The sequence below is a fragment of the Lepidochelys kempii genome, chromosome 3, assembly GCF_965140265.1.
Source record: "Lepidochelys kempii isolate rLepKem1 chromosome 3, rLepKem1.hap2, whole genome shotgun sequence".
Lineage (NCBI taxonomy): Eukaryota > Metazoa > Chordata > Testudines > Cheloniidae > Lepidochelys > Lepidochelys kempii.
Window position 1 is genome coordinate 83,931,416 of NC_133258.1, and position 22,194 is coordinate 83,953,609.

The 22,194-nt window shown below is 40.3% G+C and overlaps 1 protein-coding gene across 14 annotated transcripts in view; it reads left to right on the plus strand.

The window, feature by feature from the left end:
- The window catches only part of FIG4 (FIG4 phosphoinositide 5-phosphatase), a 157,105-nt gene that overhangs the window by 35,756 nt on the left and 99,155 nt on the right, over positions 1-22,194 (plus strand). For all 14 annotated transcript variants that reach the window (XR_012158016.1, XR_012158017.1, XM_073336996.1 and 11 more), the window contains 5 exons: positions 2,795-2,943; positions 8,490-8,618; positions 11,295-11,395; positions 13,333-13,495; positions 14,505-14,602. Coding sequence is in view for 12 of the 14 variants with exons in the window: in XM_073336996.1 (XP_073193097.1) it covers positions 2,795-2,943; positions 8,490-8,618; positions 11,295-11,395; positions 13,333-13,495; positions 14,505-14,602 (640 nt within the window). In the remaining 2 variants the exon portion in view is untranslated. The remainder of the gene's footprint in view (positions 1-2,794; positions 2,944-8,489; positions 8,619-11,294; positions 11,396-13,332; positions 13,496-14,504; positions 14,603-22,194) is intronic.

Genomic DNA, 22,194 nt, shown 5'->3' on the forward strand with positions numbered 1-22,194 from the left:
CCCCTACTGTTACTCACACCTTCTTGTCAATTGTTTGAAATGAGCTACCCTGATTACCACTACAAAAGTGATTTTTCCTCCTGCTAATAATAGCCCACTTTAATTGAATTGTCTCATTACCTTTGGTAAGACAACCCCCATCTTTTCATGTACTCTGTATATATATATTCCTACTGTATTTTTCACTCCATGCATCTGATGAAGTGGGTTTTAGCCCACAAAAGCTTATGCCCAAATAAATTTTAGTCTCTAAGGCAGTGGTCTCCAAACTGTTTTGATTGCGCACCTCTATCAGTAAAAAAATTTTTGAGCACGCACCCCCAATATATGTATATTTATTTATGTATAAATTATATACATGTACTACTGTACTAATATATTGTGTAAATTATAAAACATACACAAAAAATAGAAATTAAAAAACGATGAGATAAAGATGAAATAATATTTTAAAATTTTATTTTATTTATTAAAGGTACAAAAAACCTTTTTGCTCTCACTAAAAATATTAATGTGATTGAATATGCTTTATTATTTTTGAAAATCTTGGTTTAACACTTTGTGATACAGCGGGCGCTCAGGGTGGGGTGCGGGGTCTGGAAGGAAGTTAGGGTGTGGGAGAGTGCTCAGAGTGGGGGTGCGGGGTCTGGGAAGGAGTTAGGGTGCGGGAGGAGGCTCAGGGCTGGGGCAAGCAGGAGGTGCAGAGCACTTACCTGGAGCAGCTCCTGTTGGGTGCAGGGGGTGTGCAGGTGGCTCTGCACAGTGCAGCACCACCCCCATGGCCACAATTCTAGGAGCTGCTCCCCCCGGCAGGCAGGGCCACCTGGAATGCAGGGGCTTTAGGGGTTTCAGGGCCCTGGGCTAAGGGGGCCCCGGGGCCCTGGCCTGCAGCTCTAAAGCCCCTTTCGGAATGCAGCCCTGAGAGCACGGGCTGGAGGACTCAGGAGGAGCAGGGGCAGCTGCGCAGCCAGCGGCTGGAGAGAAGTGGTGCTTTCCCCTTCAAAGCTCCGCTTCTCTCCAGGCGGCTTTGAAGGGGAAAGTGCCGCTTCTTTCCAGCCGCTGGCTGCGCGGCTGCCCCTGCTCCTCCATGGGCCGGAGGACTCGGGGCTGCCACCCCTCCCTTTTTTTTCCCTGGCGGTGCTCCTCCTGCCACACACCCCAATCAGTCGTCTTGCGCGCACCCCACTTTGGAGACCACTGCTCTAAGGTTCCATAAGTACTCCTCGTTGTTTAAACAATTGAGAATAGTGATGCAAAATGTACCTATCCTTAACAATCACTTATGAAGGCATTAACTAAGAAACTCAGTACAAATTACAAAGTGATATGATTATTGATGAAAAACTTGCAAATATCATCTTTTCCCTTCTCCTTTTACACTGGCTTCTCTTAATGATAAATATGTGCTACCAAGAGAACCCAGGAAAAAAGTATCTTCCCAAACTAGACTGAATTACTGTATGCTTAAGATATTGCTCAATTCACACAGAGGGTCAGTTGGTCTGGACTTATATACGGGCTCTTCCCCACTCCCCTTGTAGTCTCCCCTCTTCCTTGGATGTTCCTAAATAGCTGTTGATGTTCTCCCAGCACCACTGGAGGCCATTTTTATCTGCAGTCCTCACTCCCTTTATTTTTTAGGTTCCAATCTGTTAGATATCAGCGGGCCTTGGTAGCTTTCTGCTGGTCTTAGTGCTGCAAACTGAAAATTGGCTTACACTGGGACTGTTTGTGAAAGTGCACCTGGTGTCCCTCCAAAGAGTGCTACTGGTATTTTAAAGTTGCAGTGTGAAGACCAGCAGAAGGTTCCACGCTAGGTTCCTAAGAAGTAGAAGGGAAAGGAAAGCAGATCTCCAGGTGCAAGAGTAACTAAAGGAGGAACAAGGAGTGCTGTCCATTTAAAATGGATATTAGTTAAATCAGTCAGGCTCCTTTTTTCATTCCCTAGCCTATATTTCCTTTTTCTGTTTATATCTATTTTTTCCCTCTCTGCTCTTCCGCCATAGAGGGAGTAGGGGGAGAAGCAAAGGACAATTCATACACTCCTGCTTCTGTGGCACAACTTTCCCTTCCACCCATCCATGTGCTGTGTGCCAGGACTTGGGGCAAGTGGTTGATCCACAGACTATATTGCTGAACGTATATTATGACTGTCCACTGTATTTTCTGTTCAGGCCAAACCATAATCATGTTCAGTTTTCCACATGTTATTTCACAAATTTGTGGGTACACAGTGTTTGTGGGAGGTTACATTTATTTGACTGTTTGGGATGGTAGGTCAGGAGGGGTATATGTCTCTCAGAATAGTGGGACTCATGTAGCTGGAACCAAAAGACTCTGGCAAACTGCCTGGCGTCTGTCTCAGTTGTGACTTTAGCCTTCTTGGTAAGGTGGCCATGTGTTGCGGGCCAGCCAGCATCTCTGGCTTGGTAGCCATTCTGACCATGGACTCTTCTATTCAGGACAAAAGTGACTCTTGTCCAGGCTGGGTGGTTGTAGTCACTTTCTGCTAAAGAGCTATGTTCAGTCTCTTTTATTTGTTTACCTTGTTTTTTGTTTAAGTTTCAGCCATTGTGCCATAAACTATTCATTAGATTGTAATGTGTTGTGTGCAGGATTCCCTGTGCAAGCAACCATTCTGTAATTACAGTATATTTGTCTAGTTTCATTGTCATTTGCTATTTTACGCAAAATAGTCTACACTGGATTAAATAACAATACATGTAGAAAGCAAGAGTTTTCAGAAGTATTCCATGCTCCCATAATTTTTACTAAATTTTAATCTTGGTTTCAGCTACAGCTATGATCTGTCACACTCTCTTCAATATAATCTTACCATCCTGAGAATGCCACTTGAGATATTAAAAACTGAAACAACTCCGACTCGACAGGAGAGCTTTGATATCTTTGAAGATGAGGGACTTACAACACAAGGTGGAAGTGGTAAGTATATTTTAGACATACTGAATTAATACTGATATAGTTAATGACAAATGCAGTTAGAACTATTTTCACTTCAGCCTACCTTGCAGAAACATCCAGCTTTTTTTATTGATCAATGCAGTCTTATAACAGTCCTCAGTTAGTAAAAGATTACATAAAGTGCCAATTACAGATATTTGAGTATGAGCAATGTAATTTTTAGAGATGATTAATTTATTTTGGTCATTTACATTGTAGCTCAGGGAGATAATTGATCATGCTGACATTTTTCAGCAATTGATTATTCAACTCACCCGTCTGCTGCAGTTTCCACGGTAAACATCTGATGAAGTGAGCTGTAGCTCACGAAAGCTCATGCTCAAATAAATTGGTTAGTCTCTAAGGTGCCACAAGTACTCCTTTTCTTTTTGCGAATACAGACTAACACGGCTGTTCCTCTGAAACCAATAGATATGAATTTACAAATGAAGCAGTAATCAATTTTCAGGGAAGTATAAATAGTGCTAATAAATTTTGTCTTGTTTAATGTTGGTAAATATTGATAACAAAGAAATTGTATGATATTACCAACTTAAACCATTAGGCTCTACAAGGGACTCTGAACAAAACACACATTAATTTAAACTGCAGCCAAAGTCTTCCATTTTGGATCTGACAAATACAGCAGATTTAAAGGGATATTAAAAAAATAAAATTTATCGTTAAAATGTGTGTTCATGTCTGATTTTTTTCCTCAGTGCAACCCCCCTCTTCCACTTCCTCCCTCACAGGAAAAACTTGAGTTGTTTTATTTTAAGTGGGTTACTTGGTTTCTTCCTCTAATACTTCACATTTTTAGCACAGCATCATCAACAAAGTTGGACTGTAATTTTTTTTTGCTGTATCTGTTTAATGTTGTAGAAATATGCGAAACTACATTGATGATCATACAGTTTATAACATGGGACCTTTCCCATTTTTCTGAAAAAAGTAGAATATTTTTCAAAGTTAAAGATTTTATATATATATAATATATATAAAAACTTGCTAGACTTTGAAGAGCCAAGCACTTGCTAAAAAGAGACTTTCGTTTACATTGTAGGACACATGGCTGCTGCATCCATGTTCTGGTAGCTGTGAAGCAGCAGTTGAGCTGCTTGCAGAATTCACAGATCATCATTTCTTTTTTTATCTACAGTAAATACAGATTTGTATATTTAGAGTTGAAAAGACATTCCCCACTAAATTGTAACCCATTTTTAAGTTAGAATAAATTGTATTTGTAGAACAGGCTGGCATTTGTACCTCCTACATTATACAGTGAACACTTCATCTTCTATAACAGGACTACATTGTGCTGAAGTTCCAGAAGACTAGAAGAAAGCTAATGTTGTGCCAATATTTAAAAAGGGTAAACAGGATGACCCAGGTAGTTTAGGCCGGTCAATCTGACATGAATCCTGGTCAAGATAGTGGACCAGCTGATACGATGCTCTATTAATAAAGAATTAAAGGAGGATAATATAATTAATGCCGATCAATATGCATTTGTGGAAAATAGATCCTGTGAAACTAACTTGGCAACTTTTTTTTTAATGCGATTGCAAGTTTGGTTAATGAAAGTATTAATGTTGCTGTAGTATACTTAGGCATCTGTAAGATTTGGAACCATGTGCCATTTTGATAATTTTATATCTTGCTAGATTTTTTTTTAACATGGCATACATTAAATGGATTAAATTGTAGGTTTCAAAATGTAATTGTAAACAGGGAATCATCATTGAACAAATGTGTTTCTAGTGGGGTCCCACAGGACTCTATTCTTGGCCCTACTCTATTTAACATTTTTTATCAATGACCGAAAAGAAAACCCATCATCGTCACTGATAAAGTTTGCAGATGACACAAACATTTGAGTAGTTGTAAAAAATGAAGAGGAAGGGTCACTCATATACACTGATCTGGATTTCTTGGTAAGCTGGGCTCAAGCAAACAATATGCGTTTTGATATGGCTGAATGTCAATATATATATGTAGCAACAAAGAATGTAGGCCATGCTTATAGGATGGGGGACTCTGTCATGGGAAGCGGTGATTCTGAGGTTATTGTACTCTGTATTTGGCACTGGTGTGGCTGTTGCTTGAATACTGTGTCCCGTTCTAGTTTCCACAATTCAAGAAGGATGTTGATAAATTGGAGAGGGTTCAGAGAAGAGCTCCAAGAATGATTAAGGGATTAGAAAACATGCCTTGTAGTGTTAAACTCAAGGAGTTCAATCTACTCATCTTAACAAAGACAAGGTTAAGAGGTGACTTGATCAGTCTGTAAGTACCTACATGGGGAACAAATATCTAATAATGGACTTTTCAGCCTAGCAGAGAAACATATAACCGTACAATGGCTGGAAGTGGAAGCTAGACAAATTCTGAGTGGAAGTAAGATGTAAATTTGTAACTGTGAGTAATTAACCAATGGAACAACATTCCAAGGGTCATGGTGAATTTTCTATCACTGACCATTTTAAAATCAGGACTGGATGTCTTTCTGAACATTACGCTCTCTGGATTATTTTGTGATAATCTAGTTTGACCCGTATAACACAATGATCCCTTCTGGACTTGGAATCTGACTCTGATTGTGAGAAATTCAAAAAAACATGACACGAGAGTCTGATTCAAAAACGCTTTGCATTTAAAAACAAACTAACTACGAAATCTTTAACAGCTATGTTAGAAAAGGGTTAGCAAATTAGGCCCCAATTTAGAAAAGCATATGCTGAAGATTTCTTTAACTACTGTCCTATTTCCAACTTCCCGTTCCTGAGCAATATAACTGAGAAAGTAGTAACCACCAAGCTCCAACAAGTTGTGACATCAATCAACATCCTTTCAGGTTCAGACTAGGGCACAGCATAGACACTGCGCTAGTGGCACTAAATGACAGCTGGCTTGTGGCCAGGTGCTCTGGTGAGATTTCTGTGCTCTGGTGAGATTTCCATGCTCATACTGCTGAACCTCTCTGCAATCTTTTGTACAGAGGGCCACAAGGTACTACTAACTTGCCTACATGACACAGCAGGAGTAGATGGCCCAGCATTACAGAGCTCTCTAGCAGAACTCAGAATGGAAAGAGGTAACTGCTTTTCTTCTCTGAAGGCTCCCACCTGCAGGGTTCCACAGGGAACAGAGTATTCCATCTCTTCAGCATGTATATGAGACTATTGGGAGAGTTGAAACACCATGGGCTTTGCTGCCAACAGTATGCTGATGACATTCAGCTATATATCTCACTCTCAACTAATGCAGCCACAATCCAGCTAAAATGTCAGAAGGCCTACGGGAAACTAGTTCTTGGATGAAGAGCAGCTGGCTCAGGTTGAACCCAGGCAAGACTAAAGTGATGGAAAGGGGAAGTGATTTAAAGATGTGACCAAGATATTGTCTTCACTTCCAATGAAAGCATACAGTACCCATTTGTCAGTCATTTGAAACATCCAGGTCCTGTTTGGCTCTTCACTAGACTTGGATGACCAGGTAGCAGTGGCTTCCAAAAATGAGGGTTTCACTTTCAGCTTTCTAGGAAACTTTGTCCTTTTCTCCCAAACAAAGACCTGGCTACAGTAATCCATGCATTTGTCACCACCTGACTGAGTTACTGTAGGTCACTGTATTTGAAGCTGAATGTGAAGATGATGCACAGAATGCAGCTGCCTACCTTCTATATGGCTCAGGCCTCAATGAGCACACGAGATCTGGGCTCAAGTCCCTCCACTGACTCCCAGTGAGCTGCCAATAACAGTTTAAGGTGTTGATCCTAATTTTCAAAGCAATTAATGGATCGAGCCCCAGTTACATTCGGATCAGATTTTGATTTGTGACCCTTTTGACAGCCATGCTCCTCTGGGACAAATGCAGATCACAAAGCTCAGGACCAAGCAAGGGAGTGCTGGGGCCACAGTCTCCTCTGTCAAGGGGATCTGGCTATGGAACAATCTTCAAAGTATATCAGGTGAATCCAGAGTCTGAACATCTTTAGAAAATGTTTATAGCCTTCCTTTCTGAGAATGCCATTCCATCATACATGCACAATTCAAACACCCTTTTTATTCCCAAACCCCTCTTTTCCCACTTCTCCCCCCCAAAAAAAGTCAGTGTTCTGACCTGTTCTTGGGAGAGATGATAGCGGTTCCCATGAAGTCCATTAGGGACTTTCTGTTGCTATTAATTTTACACGGAAAGCATTCATATACTACAATGATGGGTGGCAGTATAAAAATCTTAGCTGCTTAACTTTAAACATGTGCTTAAATCCATCGCTGTTCAGCATAGTCCTTGTCATAAATATAAAGGGAAGGGTAACCACCTTTCTGTATACAGTGCTATAAAATCCCTCCTGGCCAGAGGCAAAACCCTTGCACCTGTAAAGGGTTAAGAAGCTAAGGTAACCTAGCTGGCACTTGACCCAAATGACCAATGAGAGGACAAGATACTTTCAAATCTGGAGTGGGGGGGACAAAGGGTTTTTCTGTCTGTGTGATGGTTTTGCTGGGAACAGATCAGGAAGGCAGCCTCAGAACCTCTGTTAAGTTAGTAAGTAAGCTAGCTAGAAATGCGTTAGATTTCCTTTTGTTCAATAGCTGGTAAAATTAGCTGTGCTGGATGGAATGTATATTCCTGTTTTTGTGTCTTTTCGTAACTTAAGGTTTTGCCTAGAGGGATTCTCTATGTTTTGAATCTGATTACCCTGTAAGGTGTTTACCATCCTGATTTTACAGAGGTGATTCTTTTACCTTTTCTTTAATTAAAATTCTTCTTTTAAGAACCTGATTGATTTTTCATTGTTCTTATGATCCAAGGGTTTGGGTCTGTGTTCACTTGTACAAATTGGTGAGGATTTATTATTAAGCCTTCCCCAGGAAAGGGGTGTAGGGCTTGGGGGGATATTTTGGGGAAAGACGTCTCCAAGTGGGCTCTTTCCCTGTTCTTTGTTTAAAACGCTTGGTGGTGGCAGCATAGGGTTCAAGGGCAAGGCAAAATTTGTACCTTGGGAAAGTTTTAACCTAAGCTGATAAGAATAAGATTAGGGGGTCTTGCATGCAGGTCCCTACGTCTGTACCCTAGAGTTCAGAGTGGGGAAGGAAGCTTGACAGTCCTGAGGCACATAATTAAGTAATTTATTAGAGCATAAGCTTTCGTGGGCTACAGCCCACTTCATCAGTTTGTATGGCAACTCACAGTTTGTATGGCAACTTCCAACTTATCTGTGTGTGTGTGTGTATATCTTCTTACTATATGTTCCATTCTATGCATCCGATGAAGTGGACTGTAGCCCACGAAAGCTTATGCTCTAATAAATTTGTTAATATGTACGGTGCCACAAGTACTCATGTTCTTTTTGCGGATACAGACTAACACAGCTGCTACTCTGAAACATAATTAAGTGGTTTCTTGAATTGAGGCCAAGAATACTCAAATTAAAAGCCTCAGTTAGTGTGTTTGAAAATGAAATTATCAAACATAGTTGAGCTTTTTTTTATTATTGATGCATTTTCATTTTAACATTTTAGGTGTATTTGGGATTTGCAGTGAACCATATAAAAAGTATGTGTGGAATGGTCAACTGCTGGACATAGTAAAAAACACTGTTCATCATGACTGGCTGTTATATGTTATTCATGGATTTTGTGGGCAGTCTAGTATCCTTTTTACTGTAAGAGAACAAATATTGGTTTATTGCATTTAAAAGTTTGTGTATGGACAGCAATTCACAGGACAAAAAATTCATTACTGCATCAGTTCTTATTAAATTCTATTTAAAAGGATTTTCACATGTATTATGACAGTCATTTAATTAGTTTTGCATTATTTTGCCAGATTTTAAAAACATAGGATCTAAAAAAAGATATATAATTGGAAAGATAATGTCCTTACTGTGTCTATAAAAGATGAGAGAAAATTCTTAACCCAAGCACGCATTTTACAGTAAATCACTGTGTGATAATACTATGGAAAAATAAGATTCCAATCTTGCAATCACTTCCATGCAGGCAGAGTGCTGTGCCAGTTTGGAGCTAACTGCAGATTTGAGTCCTAGTAGAGCAACTTGACAAACTCCTTTGGGACCAGGTGGTATTTATCAGGGAGTTCTGAAGGGGGGGGGGGGGGAGAACTGTGGTAGAGCTTATTTATTGACATAGAGATGTGCTGATATTATTGCTAAAACACAGGGATTATTTGTATTATTTTAGGATTGGATTTTCAAATCAATGAGACCTAACACTGCTTCAGTCGAAGTCAGTGATAAAACTCTTACTGACTGCAGTGGGACTAGAGTTAAATCTGCATAGAGTGCTTTTAAAAATTCCATTCTAAGGCTTTTTAAAATAAATATGTCTACTGCAACAATAGTGGAAAATATATCCAAATCTTATCTTTACGCATAAATGATTCAATATAAACCTATACATACATCAGTTACATAAACTGTCCCCTCATCTTAATAGTTAATAAGAATCTAGCATACTTTATATGACTTATTTTAATCTATCATCTTTACCATACACCATTAATATACAAGCCCATTCATGGAAAAAAATGAAAGAAGGAAGGGGAATATGACTATGGATTCAGAATTTAGGTATAACCTTTGTGCAAAAGATCTTCTGAATTCATTGTATTCTCTTCCATCTCTCCATTCCCTGACTCTTTGTACAAGAGTAATTCTGCATGTGATATCCCATTCTTTGTGCATAAATATTTGTAGCATTGGGGGCCTTAATTTTTAGTAAGTAATTTTGCATAGGTAAAGTTATGCATCATCAAACTCAAATAACACTTTTCTAAAAAATGTGTTTGTGTGGGGGGGGGGGAGAGGGAGTACAGTGATACTTATCCTTAAATTAGAATAACTAGATTTTTAAATAAATTGCCTTGAGCCTCAGTTATTTCAGATAAATCAAGAAAGAACAATACATCACTTCATGATTTTTCTTTTTTTCAAACTACCCTTTAATGCAGGGGTTCAGATAATTGGCTATTGTTTAGGGGCACATAGCACAAGGTGGGTGAGGTTGCAAAGGAGGCCTGAAGCTCCCGTGTGCATTCCTGTGATTCTGGGGCTGCTGGGTACAGGGCTGCTTCCCAGGCATAAATTAGAACAGTTTCAAGGCTAGTCTAGCTTACAGGAGCAGTTACTGGCCTCAGCTGGCCAAAATGACAATCACACATCAGTGCTTTTACAGGGGCATCTTGGCTAGTCTCATTGTGCTGCCAGCAGCAGATATCTGAGTGATATCTTCTTAGCATATGCACAACGTGCCTCAGGTGGCATGTGACCAGGATTCATCCCTGAATTTGGTGCACTGGTTGGATCATTAACTTCCCTGGCCCTGGCCAGGTACTGACTGGGTGTGTGATGTGAATGCTGAACATAGCCTCTGTGTTGGCTTGGTGTCATAGAGTTGATTCTCCCTCCCCACCCTCATCTCAGTGCCTTGTTATACCTGCTTTATGGCCAGAATGTGCTAAAATTGCAGTACAAAGTGGACTCTAGAGGATCTGGCCCTCTGTTTTAATTGCATTAACATTAAAACATTAAAAAGCTGAAGAGCTCCCTACATACATGCTTTTAACACCTACTTGCAGCAGATCTTCTTGATCACTAAAATGTTACCAAATGTAGTTCCAATCTTCAAGAATAGGTGAATGAAGGACAAATCTGACAATTAATTGTGTGTCTCACCTCAGTATGTAAGCAATCAAAGATGATTAAGGGTAGATTAATTCAATACCTGGCAAAGTATAAACTGAGGTAAAATCACCACTGCTTTTGTAGTATGTTTCAGTGGCTTTTATCTAGTCTGATTGCAAGTGAACTGCCTTTCCAGAAAAATCATTGGAGGATAACCTATATATCTGATTTGGAAATAGAACTCGGAAGTTCCTAATCCCAGAGTTGACATTGACTCCTCCTGGGGCCTTAGATAAAACTCGTAACAGCTCTGCCTCATTGTTCCTTCTGTAAAATGGAAATAATATTTATCTTCCTCCCTAAGGTTGTGAAGATTAGTTGATTTATTGTAAAAAGCTTTGAAATGAAAAGCACTATACAAATGATTGATTGGAAAGGGAATTAATGTCTCTCCCACTCGTTAAAGAAATCTGAAAAAGTAAAAAGGAATTATGTTCATCTGTATTGCTAGAGGTCTTATGAAATAATATTAAAATAGGGTTTTCATTCAGAAAAAAGCACAATAAAATACATTTTCTTTGGAGTTTTTTGTTTTTTTTAAACATTGATCAGGACTAAAGTAAATGAAAGGAAAATAGCTTTGGGAATCATAAAATGTGTGAACCTTAACCGTACTTCCAAGAACTGTTAATCTATGGTCGTCCAGTGTATGTCACTCTGATAGCCAGAAGATCAAGCAAATTTGCTGGAACACGTTTTCTAAAGAGAGGAGCAAACTCTGAGGTAAAGTAAATCTCTCTCAACTTTCATTTTGTACGGTACTACATGAAGGTCTTAATCTGCTTCCTTAACAGAGACCGGGGTTGTGTCCTTAAGGTTTTGGTAGCTTATTCTTCATTTTACAGTTATCACATCCATAGTGAAAATGTCAAGGGGAAAAAATGTAAATTTTATTATTTTATGATAGTTAAATTAAACATAAGAAATGAAAGCCAGGAGAAGAAAAGTTTCTGTTGTAGCACTTTAGTGAATATAGTGAGGTATTTACCTGTAAGGTAGAAAAGAAAATTCTGATGAGTTGGAAGATATAACAGCAGCAAATGGGATTTAATTTGCTGTAGAGAATTCACACTGTAGTTATTCATAACTTATCACTGCAGATATGTTGAAATTTTATATAGTTACTCATAGTTCTTTCATGTTTATGGTGGTGCACATTTTCTTTGCACTGCATGTAATAGTTCTTGAAATCTGGTCGATAGAGAAAAAGCCTAATATACAGACCCATATTTAGGGCCCAACACTGCAGTGAGATGATGTAGACCAGGGGTGGCCAACCTGTGGCTCCAGAGCCATGTGCGACTCTTCAGAAGTTAATATGCGGCTTCTTTTTATTGGCACCAGGGCTGGAGCTACAGGCATCAACTTTCCAATGTGCCAGGGGTGCTCACTGTTCAACCCCTGGCTCTGCCACAGGCCCTCCCCCCACTCCACCCCTTCCCGCCCCCTCCCCTGAGCCTGCTGTGCCCTCGCTCCTCCCCCTCCCTGCCTCCCAAGCCTCCTGCACACCATGAGACAACTGATCGGGAGGTGCGCAGAAGGAGGGGGAAGGTTGATCGCGTGAGTGGGAGGTGCAGGTGGCGGGAGAGCTGATGGAGGGGCTGCTGACGTATTACTGTGGCTCTTTGGCAATGTGCATTGGTAAATTCTGGCTCCTTCTCAGACTCAGGTTGGCCACTCCTGTTGTAGACCTTTATGCTCCCTTCCAGTATCACTGACATCCTCTAGGCTATGTACAGACATTTGGGCCTATGTTAGTACATCATATCGAAGTATTGGGGCCAGAGGTAGGGAGAGAACCAACTTTTTCATGAATCTGATGATCAGTTATCCAAAGCCTGCCTGACCTCAATGCTACTAACAATATATGTTTTGCTTGCATCAAACCAAGTTGCAATCAATCAGACCTCTTCAGGACTAATGCTTCTTTAGCTCCATAATCAGGCAGCAAGCAGATCAACATTTTGGCCATCTGTGATTCTTGGACACATTTAGAACAACTTTTTGCACTAACCCTAGCCTCTGTTTTATGTTAAATATTTTATAGCTGGATTTAAAAAGGGCTGGACAATTTTGTGACCATAGTAATGTGTAGCTTTGCATGCTGATGCAAGAGTAATGAAAAGGTGGGAGTTACATCAGACATGCTAAACCCACAGAAAAAACGCAGAAATTGGCTTGTTTTTGGCTTAATTGGCTTGTGAAGTTGCTTGTTGGCTAGTTTTTGGCTTGTAGTTTGTTGCTTGTTTGGCTTGTTGCTTTTTTTATCAGCTCCCGGCAAGTAGGGGCAAGTGGGGGGGGGGGAGAGTTGGGGTGCACAGTGGGCCCACCACAGTTCCAGGCTGCACGCTGGGGGATCTAGTCAGAGTGTTGGGGTTGTTAGGGATTGGCTTGTTTTGGCCTTGTTTTGAAAAGGGATTAGCTTGTTTTTTGTCTTATTGTGAAAGTCGGGTGCTTATTTACCGTGTGAAAGTTGGCAACTGTGAGTTACATGACCAATACAGTTCCCTGCCTTGGAATTCTTGTGCTGTTATGATTTGACGTCCCTTATTTTTAGTTTTGATTAGTCCTGTCATTCAGTTATTATTTCAATATCTGTGTATGCAGCTCTGAAATGTAATATATCTACAGTATTTGCATTTTTTGTTTGTTTGTTTCAGGGAGATGTTGCTAATGAAGTAGAAACTGAACAAATACTTTGTGACGCTTCGGTGATGTCATTTTCTGCAGGGAGTTATTCATCTTATGTTCAAGTTCGAGGCTCAGTCCCTCTATACTGGTCTCAAGATATTTCGACTATGATGCCTAAGCCACCAATTACATGTATGTTCAATATATTCTTTATGATAGCCTATGGTAAGCAATGTGTTTTCCTAAAAGAACATGCCAGAGAGAGAATAGGTGAAGGTTAATCTTGTAAAAACTAAAAAAAAATTGTATGTTTGTTTCTTCATTGTGAAGCTACAATTAAAGGTTGATCAGCACTGTTTTATAAACGTCGTGGTTTATGAAAGTGTTCATTAGCTAGCCACAAAAATTAATTCCAGATTGAAATTAGACCCGAGGAATTTGGTGACTTTTTAATGTTAGACATTGTGTCCACAGTGGCCCTTTATTGCCCTAATGTGGCAATGCTTGTGGTTGAAGACTGCAGCCTTCTTTGTGCTCATGATTTTGTACCCAAATAGTTATTTATCAGTTTGTCTCCCATGGGAGGACATTTTGGATGACATTCTGGCTCAAGTCCTCCTTTTCTTTTTGCGAATACAGACTAACACGGCTGTTACTCTGAATTCTGGCTCTGTTAACCAATTGAAAAATTCCCCTTAACTCTCATGGGGCCAGGATATATTTGCCCTTTGGCTTCAGTGGGACTACTCACATGCTCAGAGTTTATCACATTCATATGTGCTTCACTGGACTGGGCTTGAGTTTGCTAGTCAGTAACTTTCCCCGCCCTTTGTATCACTGGCTGGCTTGCACAAGTGCTGCCCCAGTGAGTATCTCTAAGTGAAAAACACCTCTGGATCCAGTGCACTGGTCATGTGTAGAAAAGAAGTGGAATGGATGTGAAAGTGGTAAAAGAACAGGTAAGTAATAGTTTCTTTCTAGCTATCTAATTTTTGACAAACTAAAAAAAAAAAAAATGTAAAGGGAAAATCTTTGCTTTTACCTTGTTGTTTCTTTAATGATCGAGAGGTGTGAATTTTATTGCTGCTATTAAAAAAATAAGTAAATCTGCTATAAAAAATGCATTCATAGGAAAGTAACCTTTCAGGATCTGAAAATCTTTGTTTTTTTTCCCCAAATATATTTATTTACTTTGTTCTAGTGGACCAAGCAGATCCATTTGCGCACATAGCTGCACTTCACTTTGATCAAATGCTTCAGAGGTTTGGCTCTCCCATAATCATTTTGAATCTTGTGAAGGTACAGTATTGTTTAGTCATAACTTGATGTGTGGTACAAATAAATCAATAAACTTGTGGTTTGGTAAAAATAATTTTAATTATACTAAGTTTTTGCATTTAAAGGCAGATTATAGACTCATTAAAGCCTACGAGAGTGTTGCTGCTTAAATTTGGTTCTGAAAGCTGTGCCTTGCACTAATTTAATACTAGCATCTAATAGAAAATGCACATTTTCAGATTAATAAATAACAAGAAAAACAATAACAAGAAAAAAAAAACCCAAGAAATTCCTCTTTTGCTGTTTTCACTCCCATCTATCATTAAGCCGGTTTCAATGTATCAGATGTCCTTCTAACAAAGAAGAGTTGGATATGGCTCCCAGTGGAGCTTTTCCATGCAATTTTGAAACAGCCAGAAGGATTACAGTTTATATTGAAATATGAGGATCCATTTTAATTGGGTCTGAATGCGCTAGTTCCATCTCACAATGAGCTAATACCAGCCTACAAATGGAGGACCTTTTTCACAAACCTGTTCCCTTACCCAGATGTATCTTGCATTATAATTAGACTGTCAGTAGAGTTCTCCAGAAATAAACTATCCTTAATGTTTATACACTTCTTGCAATACATACTTCATCTTTTCTTTCAGGCTATTGGTATCACCCCACCTTGAGCAGCAATATTTGAACCATGGGTTTAAAATATGTCCAGACAGTAATACCAGTATGAAGCCTAAGGTCATACTGGAAATCTGTGGTAGAGCCAGGAACTGAATCTAGATATTCTGATTCCAGTCCCCAGTGCTTTAACCAAAAGGCCATCTTTCTTGTTCCTGCTTCACTCTACTTACCACCAAAGTATGCTGCAGTACCATCATATGACTGCAAGAAGTGTTGGTGATAAACTTCCAAACTAAAACTACTGTACCCCATGCAAAACAGTAAATTCTCCTTTGTCTGTCAATGTCTAATGCATATCTTAAGTATTTGACGGACAGGCTGGAGGATGATGGAATAAATATAAATATTACTTCTAGCCTTTTCAAAGAGAGTAACTTAGATATGTATTAAGTGTGGAATAATTTTCAGATGCTAATAATAAATAAGTCTTGAAAATATAGGGATCTGTTTGACAGAGAAAGCATATGACAGACAATATCTGTTGAACAGTATTTGAATCCAATACCTTCGTAAGCCAGCCACTTTATTGAAAAGACCAAACAGACCTTGATTAGCATCCAGGAGGCCCAACTTATTCTGAGAATGAGAAACACTGTAAATACATATATCCCACACAGGGACCAATTTGTTTCTTCCTATTTTTGGAGAAAGAAGATAAGTGATGGCAATAAGAATCCAATCATACTAAGAAGTTGCATGCAAAGAACGTTACTCACACTGGTAGATGATTACTGGATTGTGTCTTTAAACAAATGAGCTGAACTTTTGAATAATTCAAACCAAAACTGCAGTATATCTATGCAAGATATAATGAAAAAGTGAAATTTTAATGTATGTTTTGCCTCTTAACAAAAAATTCAGTGCAGAAAAGGAGGAATTTCATCTTAATGTTTTTGTTACTAACTACTTAATAACTTTTGTAACAATATGGACAATAGGGGTAAAATATATACATTTTAAAGAAAATAAATACAATTGTAATAGACCTAATTAATTCTACAATGCCTATGGAGAAAGGAAACGTAGAAAAGAAATAGTTGCAGAAGAGGTATATGGCTATTGCTGATATATTTTAATTTATTTTTTATTTGGCTAATACATTCTTACAGTACTTGATATAAGAACCATCATATGTCATTTCAGTTTGTTCTTCATTAGTTTGTAGTATACTTTACTACTGTCTCATAGGAATCTTTCATTTAATTATATCTGATTTCATATTCTCTTAATCTTCTTCATTGATATTTTACCATTATAGTATGTTGTAGAGATATGTTTAGTTTAGAAAGGACGCCTTATGTGCATGCAATGCAAGTCTCTAATTAAAAAAACTGAAAAAATTCAAAAGGCTGATTTTGGGAATCTGTAAGCTGAAGTAGTAAATAGGAAAGTCCCATTATTTTTTATTTCTTAAAGCTCTCATTTGAGTGTGCTTTCAAGAATCAGCACATGAAGCTGTGGTAAACAACTTGATGTGCTTTGTTGACAAGAAAATGATTCTCTTATTTATAGATTTAGTTTTCAAAAGCCAGCACTAAAATGTGAATCCAGATCCACATGACCCTGACATGTGAATTATATGCTTTTATTCACAAGGCTTTTGTAGTGTGGCTGAAAATGTGTCTCTGTAGGTGCTCAATGCTAGATTGCTAAAATTAATGCTCTTCTACTACTTCTGTGCAGTGGGGAAAATTGAATTTTCCTGTGCATGTGTTGATCCAACTTCAGCACAATCACTGAGCATTTTTACCTCAGGTACTCTTACTCTTCGGAGAATTCTTAAAGGTCAGTGAGTTTATAAATGTCTTCTGCTCTTCTGTGCAATGTGGAAGGTGGCAGTAATTAGTAACAAATTGTATGTGCTCTTGCTGGGATTTGTTTATATAATTACACACACATAATTTTATGTGAAAAGAATGTTATTAAGCTTGCAAAGCCAAGGACTCAAAGTTAAGAGATGCCAGAATTAAGGTTGCCTGTACTTGTCCATCCTGCAATGGGCCAATTCCACTAAGATAGAAGATATATGTTCTATTTCAGAAAGTCTCACATCACTAACAGGTTCTCAGTTTGCCTTTTCTTCTCTGCAAAAACCCACAAGTCAAAAAATACAATGCTGAATATTCATCTTCTGGATCCAGTGCCACTCAGATTGCTCCAGAAGACCCGAGCTCCAAGACCCATCTAACAGTCAAGTCTGTATCGTCCAGTGCTCCATCTAGCACACAGGCAGTTCTGATGATCTCTGCAGAGAAAATAGCACCGAAGGCACTCCTGGCTCCAATGTCGACATTGGCGCCATGGATGGTGGCACGGTGCCGAAGTCATTGGCAGCCCCAACTTTGAATTTGGTGCTTCAGATGTAAAAGCAGGGTGCTGAATGGGCTCACCCCAAACACTGATGAAGGACCTCCGTCCTCCATGGAATACCAAAAAAAAAAAAAAAAAAGCGAGGGGGGGGGGGGGACCTGAGGCCAAACAACACTTCTTACTGCCTAATGACTTCTCTTTCTAGTCCCCAGACAAGGCAGTAGCCTCAGTACCTATACCACTGGATGATTTCAAGACCTTTCAAGAACTCCTGGTGCAGCTGACAGATGCCCTGGACATTGTGACTTTGGTCATTTCCCAGAAGTCTCATGAGCTGCTTATTATATTGTTGACCACTGATCTCACCAGCATTGCCCTCCACATGAATGAAAGCCTCCTAGGGCTGGCAAGAGCCTTTTGGCAAATGCCAACAACTTATAACACCATCAGTGAAACATGTAGAAAAATAGTACAGGTATCCTCCCCACACCTGGGATCTGAGTACTTTTATACCCACCAGGACACATCTAAGGACAAAGATCCCAGATGCTTAGATATTTTTGGAACAAGACCAACTGCCAGGCTTTGTTGGCCAAATATGACTTTTTAACAATGGACAGGGCAACCTCTTTCCAGGCCGGGCTGCCTTACAAGAGACAGGAGCTGAAAAACACTACAAAAGAAGGCCAACTGGTGGCCAAGATGGCCCTGCAAGCAGCAATGGTTACCTGTGACACTCCATCCAGGTCTGTGTCTACCTGCATGTGATCATGCAGAGAGTTTTGTAGCTCCAAGCCTCATGTATCCCTCACAAGGTACAAGCCATGAATGATGGCTTGCTCATTGAGGGCTCAGAGCTGTTCATCGAACTAACTGATAACACCCTACATTTACTGAAAGATTCCAAAGTGACACTGTGCTTGCTTGGGACCTACACTTCCCCATCCTCAACCACAAAGCCCTCAGCCATTGCACCAGCAGAGACCACGTTCCCTATCTTACCACAGACAAATGTAGTACCCTGACAGAAATGTTTGAGGTAGAGCAACGGGAGTCTGCTCTCCTCAAGTTTGGCCCCGCATTCTACAGTGGTAGCCTGCTGGAGATCGTAGCCTGGGGCTACCCCATCACCATCCCTCTTCAGCGATCCTGGTCATGAGAGCCTGTTACAAATAGAATTGGCCTCATTCCATCACATGACATCATGTTAATACCCACATAGTTCATCAGCAGCGTTGAAACCTTTAGATCCACTCTTAGGTCTGCCATTTTCAGCTTACAGAGTAACTGACAGCAGTAGTAGATTATTAGCCTCTTTATGGACCAGCACTAGAGGGAGATGGGACACTTTGCCAGCAGGTTTTGGAGATATTTGCTGACAGCAGAAGCTGTAAAACTCAAGAATCTCTTCTTCCATTCCAGGCCTGAGGGAAGTGTGCTCTAGGGCAGCAGTTCTCAATCTATTTCTTTCCGAGTCCCCCTCTAACATGCTATAAAAACTCCATGGCCCAGCTGTGCCACAACTGTTTTTTTGCATATAAAAGCCAGGGCCAGCGTTAAGTGGTAGCAAGCAGGGCAATTGCAGGAGCCCCACGCCACAGGTGGCACAGTGAAGCTAAGTTGCTCAGGCTTCGGCTTCGGCCCTGATGGTCAGCCTCGGGGCCCTGGGCTGCAGTCCTGCACGGTGTGGCTTTGACTTTCTGCCCTGGGCCCTGGGAAGTCTAATGCTGGCCATGCTTGGCAGACCCTCTAAAACCTGCTCTTGGCCCCCCAGGGGCCTCAGGCCCCTCGTTGAAAACCAGTGCTCTAAGGGGCATAGACTCTACTGCCCATTTCCCCCAAGCTGACCCTTTCTATGCCATCCTCTCCAACCTGTCCCAGTCCTATCTACCCCAACTCTGACTCCTTCTCCCAGTCCTATAGTCCCATTCTCCTCACCCACTCAATCCCAGTTTCCATTCCGCAGGCCTCACCCCTTCAGACTCCAGAATCAGTCTCCCACTGCTACTCCTCAGTTTCCTTGTCCAGGCTCTCTCAGTTCTCTCCCCAAATCTCTGATTTGCTGGTCTCTCTCCTCCTTGGCTGTCACCCCCACCGAATCCCAATCCCATCCAATCTGTGTCCTCATCTCCCCTGACCTCCTGTCACAGTCTCTATGCCCAGCTAGTCCCAGTTCTCCCCCGCTCCGCCCCAGCTCTGTCAGATGTCTCCCTCTCCACCCGAGCCCTCTGGTTCATAAACTTAGTCTTCTTGCCCATCCAGTCCCAGTTTACACCCTCTTGGTGGCCTCTAGCCCCAGTCTCCATCCCTTTTCCCAATCTACTTACCAAGTCCTCCTTCTATCCTGAGTCTTGTCCCCTTTGTATTTGAATCAGATGACTTCCTCTTTCATACTGCCAAGGTGCTAGCAGGTGGGGGGAAGGGAGGTTTGCTTATAGAGACCACAAGAAGAGAGAGACTTTCTTACTCAGTTCTGGTACCTGGCCCCATCCCAGTCTGCAGCAGCCATTATAGCAAAAGTCGTCTTCGCTCCTTTAGCTCTGGGATGGAGCATGCTCACTGCTCTGTGGAACAAATGTATGCAAAGTCTGGACAGCAGTAGGAACTGGGAGAAGATGCAGCATGGTCAGTGAGGATGGATTCTTTAGAGTTTTAAGCTATTAAACTCTAGCAAGTCTCTGAGTATGTGAAAACTGATTTTTTTTTTCCCAGGGGCTTATAACTTGGCCAAATTTGGGCAGATTTTCAAAAGGCTCGTTTCTGACACCAAGGGTACTCACTGTCATATTTCAAGCCTCTGCTCCAAAGCATGGTGGTGCTAGAGAACTTTCCAAAGAAAAGGCCACCAGAATTTTTTTAATGTGGAATAACTTATTTTCTTCTAATCTTGTTGGAAATCATTAAACCGTTTTGGTTGAACCTTTATAATAATAATAATAAAAAAATATCAGCCTGACACAGGCACCTAGCATGGAAAATTTCAGCCTGAACGATTAAAATTCTACTCCTGGGGGAATTTTGCACCCATGTGCAATGCAGCATTTGTGCAGAATTTAATGTTTTCCTCCCACAGATTTGGGACTGCAGAGCTGCTGGTGGCCATTAGGGGCCACTGGGCTCTTCAGAGCCCAGCTTCCTAGCTCTCATTGAGCAGAGCACCCAGCCTGGTGGGGATCAAGGCTCTGCACGCTCTGGCTGCCTGGTTTGATCCTCATTCACCTAGGGAAGGGAGGGGCCCATGAGACCCAGCTTTGGCAAAGGGTGATGCAATTTAAGCCCATTGCTTCTTGTCCTATCTTCAGAGGTTAAGGAGAACAATTTTTCTCCCTCTTCCTTGTAACAACCTTTTATGTACTCGAAAACTGTTATGTCCCCTCTGTCTTCTCTTTTCCAGACTAAACAAAGACATTTTTTTTTCAATCTTCCCTCATAGGTCATGTTTTCTAGATCTTTAAACATTTTTGTTGCTCTTCTCTGGACTTTCTCCAGTTGGTCCACATCTTTCCTGAAATGTGGCACCCAAAACTGGACACAGTACTCCAGCTGAGGCCTAATCAGTGTGGAGTAGAGCGGAAGAATTCCTTCTCATGTCTTGCTTGCAACACTTCAGCTAATACATCCCAGAATGATGTTTGCTTTTTTTGCAACAGTGTTACACTGTTGACTCATATTTAGCCTGTGAGCCCCTATGACCCCCAGATCCCTTTCTGCAGTACTCCTTCCTAGGTTGTCGTTTCCCATTTTGTATGTGTGCAACTGATTGTTTCTTTCTGTGTGGAGTACTTTGCATTTGTCCTTATTGAATTTCATCCTATTTACTTCAGACCATTTCTCACTTCTCCCATCTTTCTTTCCTCTCCCTCCCCCCACTCTTCACTTATTTCCCTATTCCTTAGAAGATTATGCTGCCCACCTCAGTAGTAGCTATTGATAGCTATGTTCCCTGTAGGTTCTATACATAGCATCTTGTAGTTCTAAGTAACAATCATACTTATTAAAATGTACAGCTTTTTTCTGTCTGTCTGGTTTTTAAATCTGATCTAGTTATATAATAGCGGACATCAGTAGTGCCTATTACTGTTAAGAGCTGCAAAACAGCTTCCACTTTTAGTCACCATTGACAGAATGAGAACATTCTGAAAATTCACCTTTTGGGGTAAAACTTCCTATGCTTAGTCTCTGATCATAAATAATTTTTGGAATGTTGTAGGAAAATTCCTCCATAAATGTTTGACTCAAGAGCGTACAAAGAGTGAGAATACTTTCCCTCTTTAAAATAATAGTAATAATTCTTACCATGCTTTTTGAGCAATGTTACAGCAAAAATGGCTTATGGTAGAAACTTGTCATGAAAGTAGTCATCATTAAGGTACTGTTTGATTTGAAAAATATTACTTTTGGTTTAAAAAGATAGAAGTAATTTTTAAATAGTTGTATGTGCACAATAGAAAATGTCCTTTAGTGTAGAGTAAAATAAAGATACACTGCACAATGTGTAACAAGTTAAATGTTCATTTTTTAATTTGAGAAAACAACAAGAACACTATACCTAGGGTCAGCAAAGTGTATCAGTTTTCTTGTCTAAACCGCTCTGGAGTCAGAGTTATGAGATCTGCTGG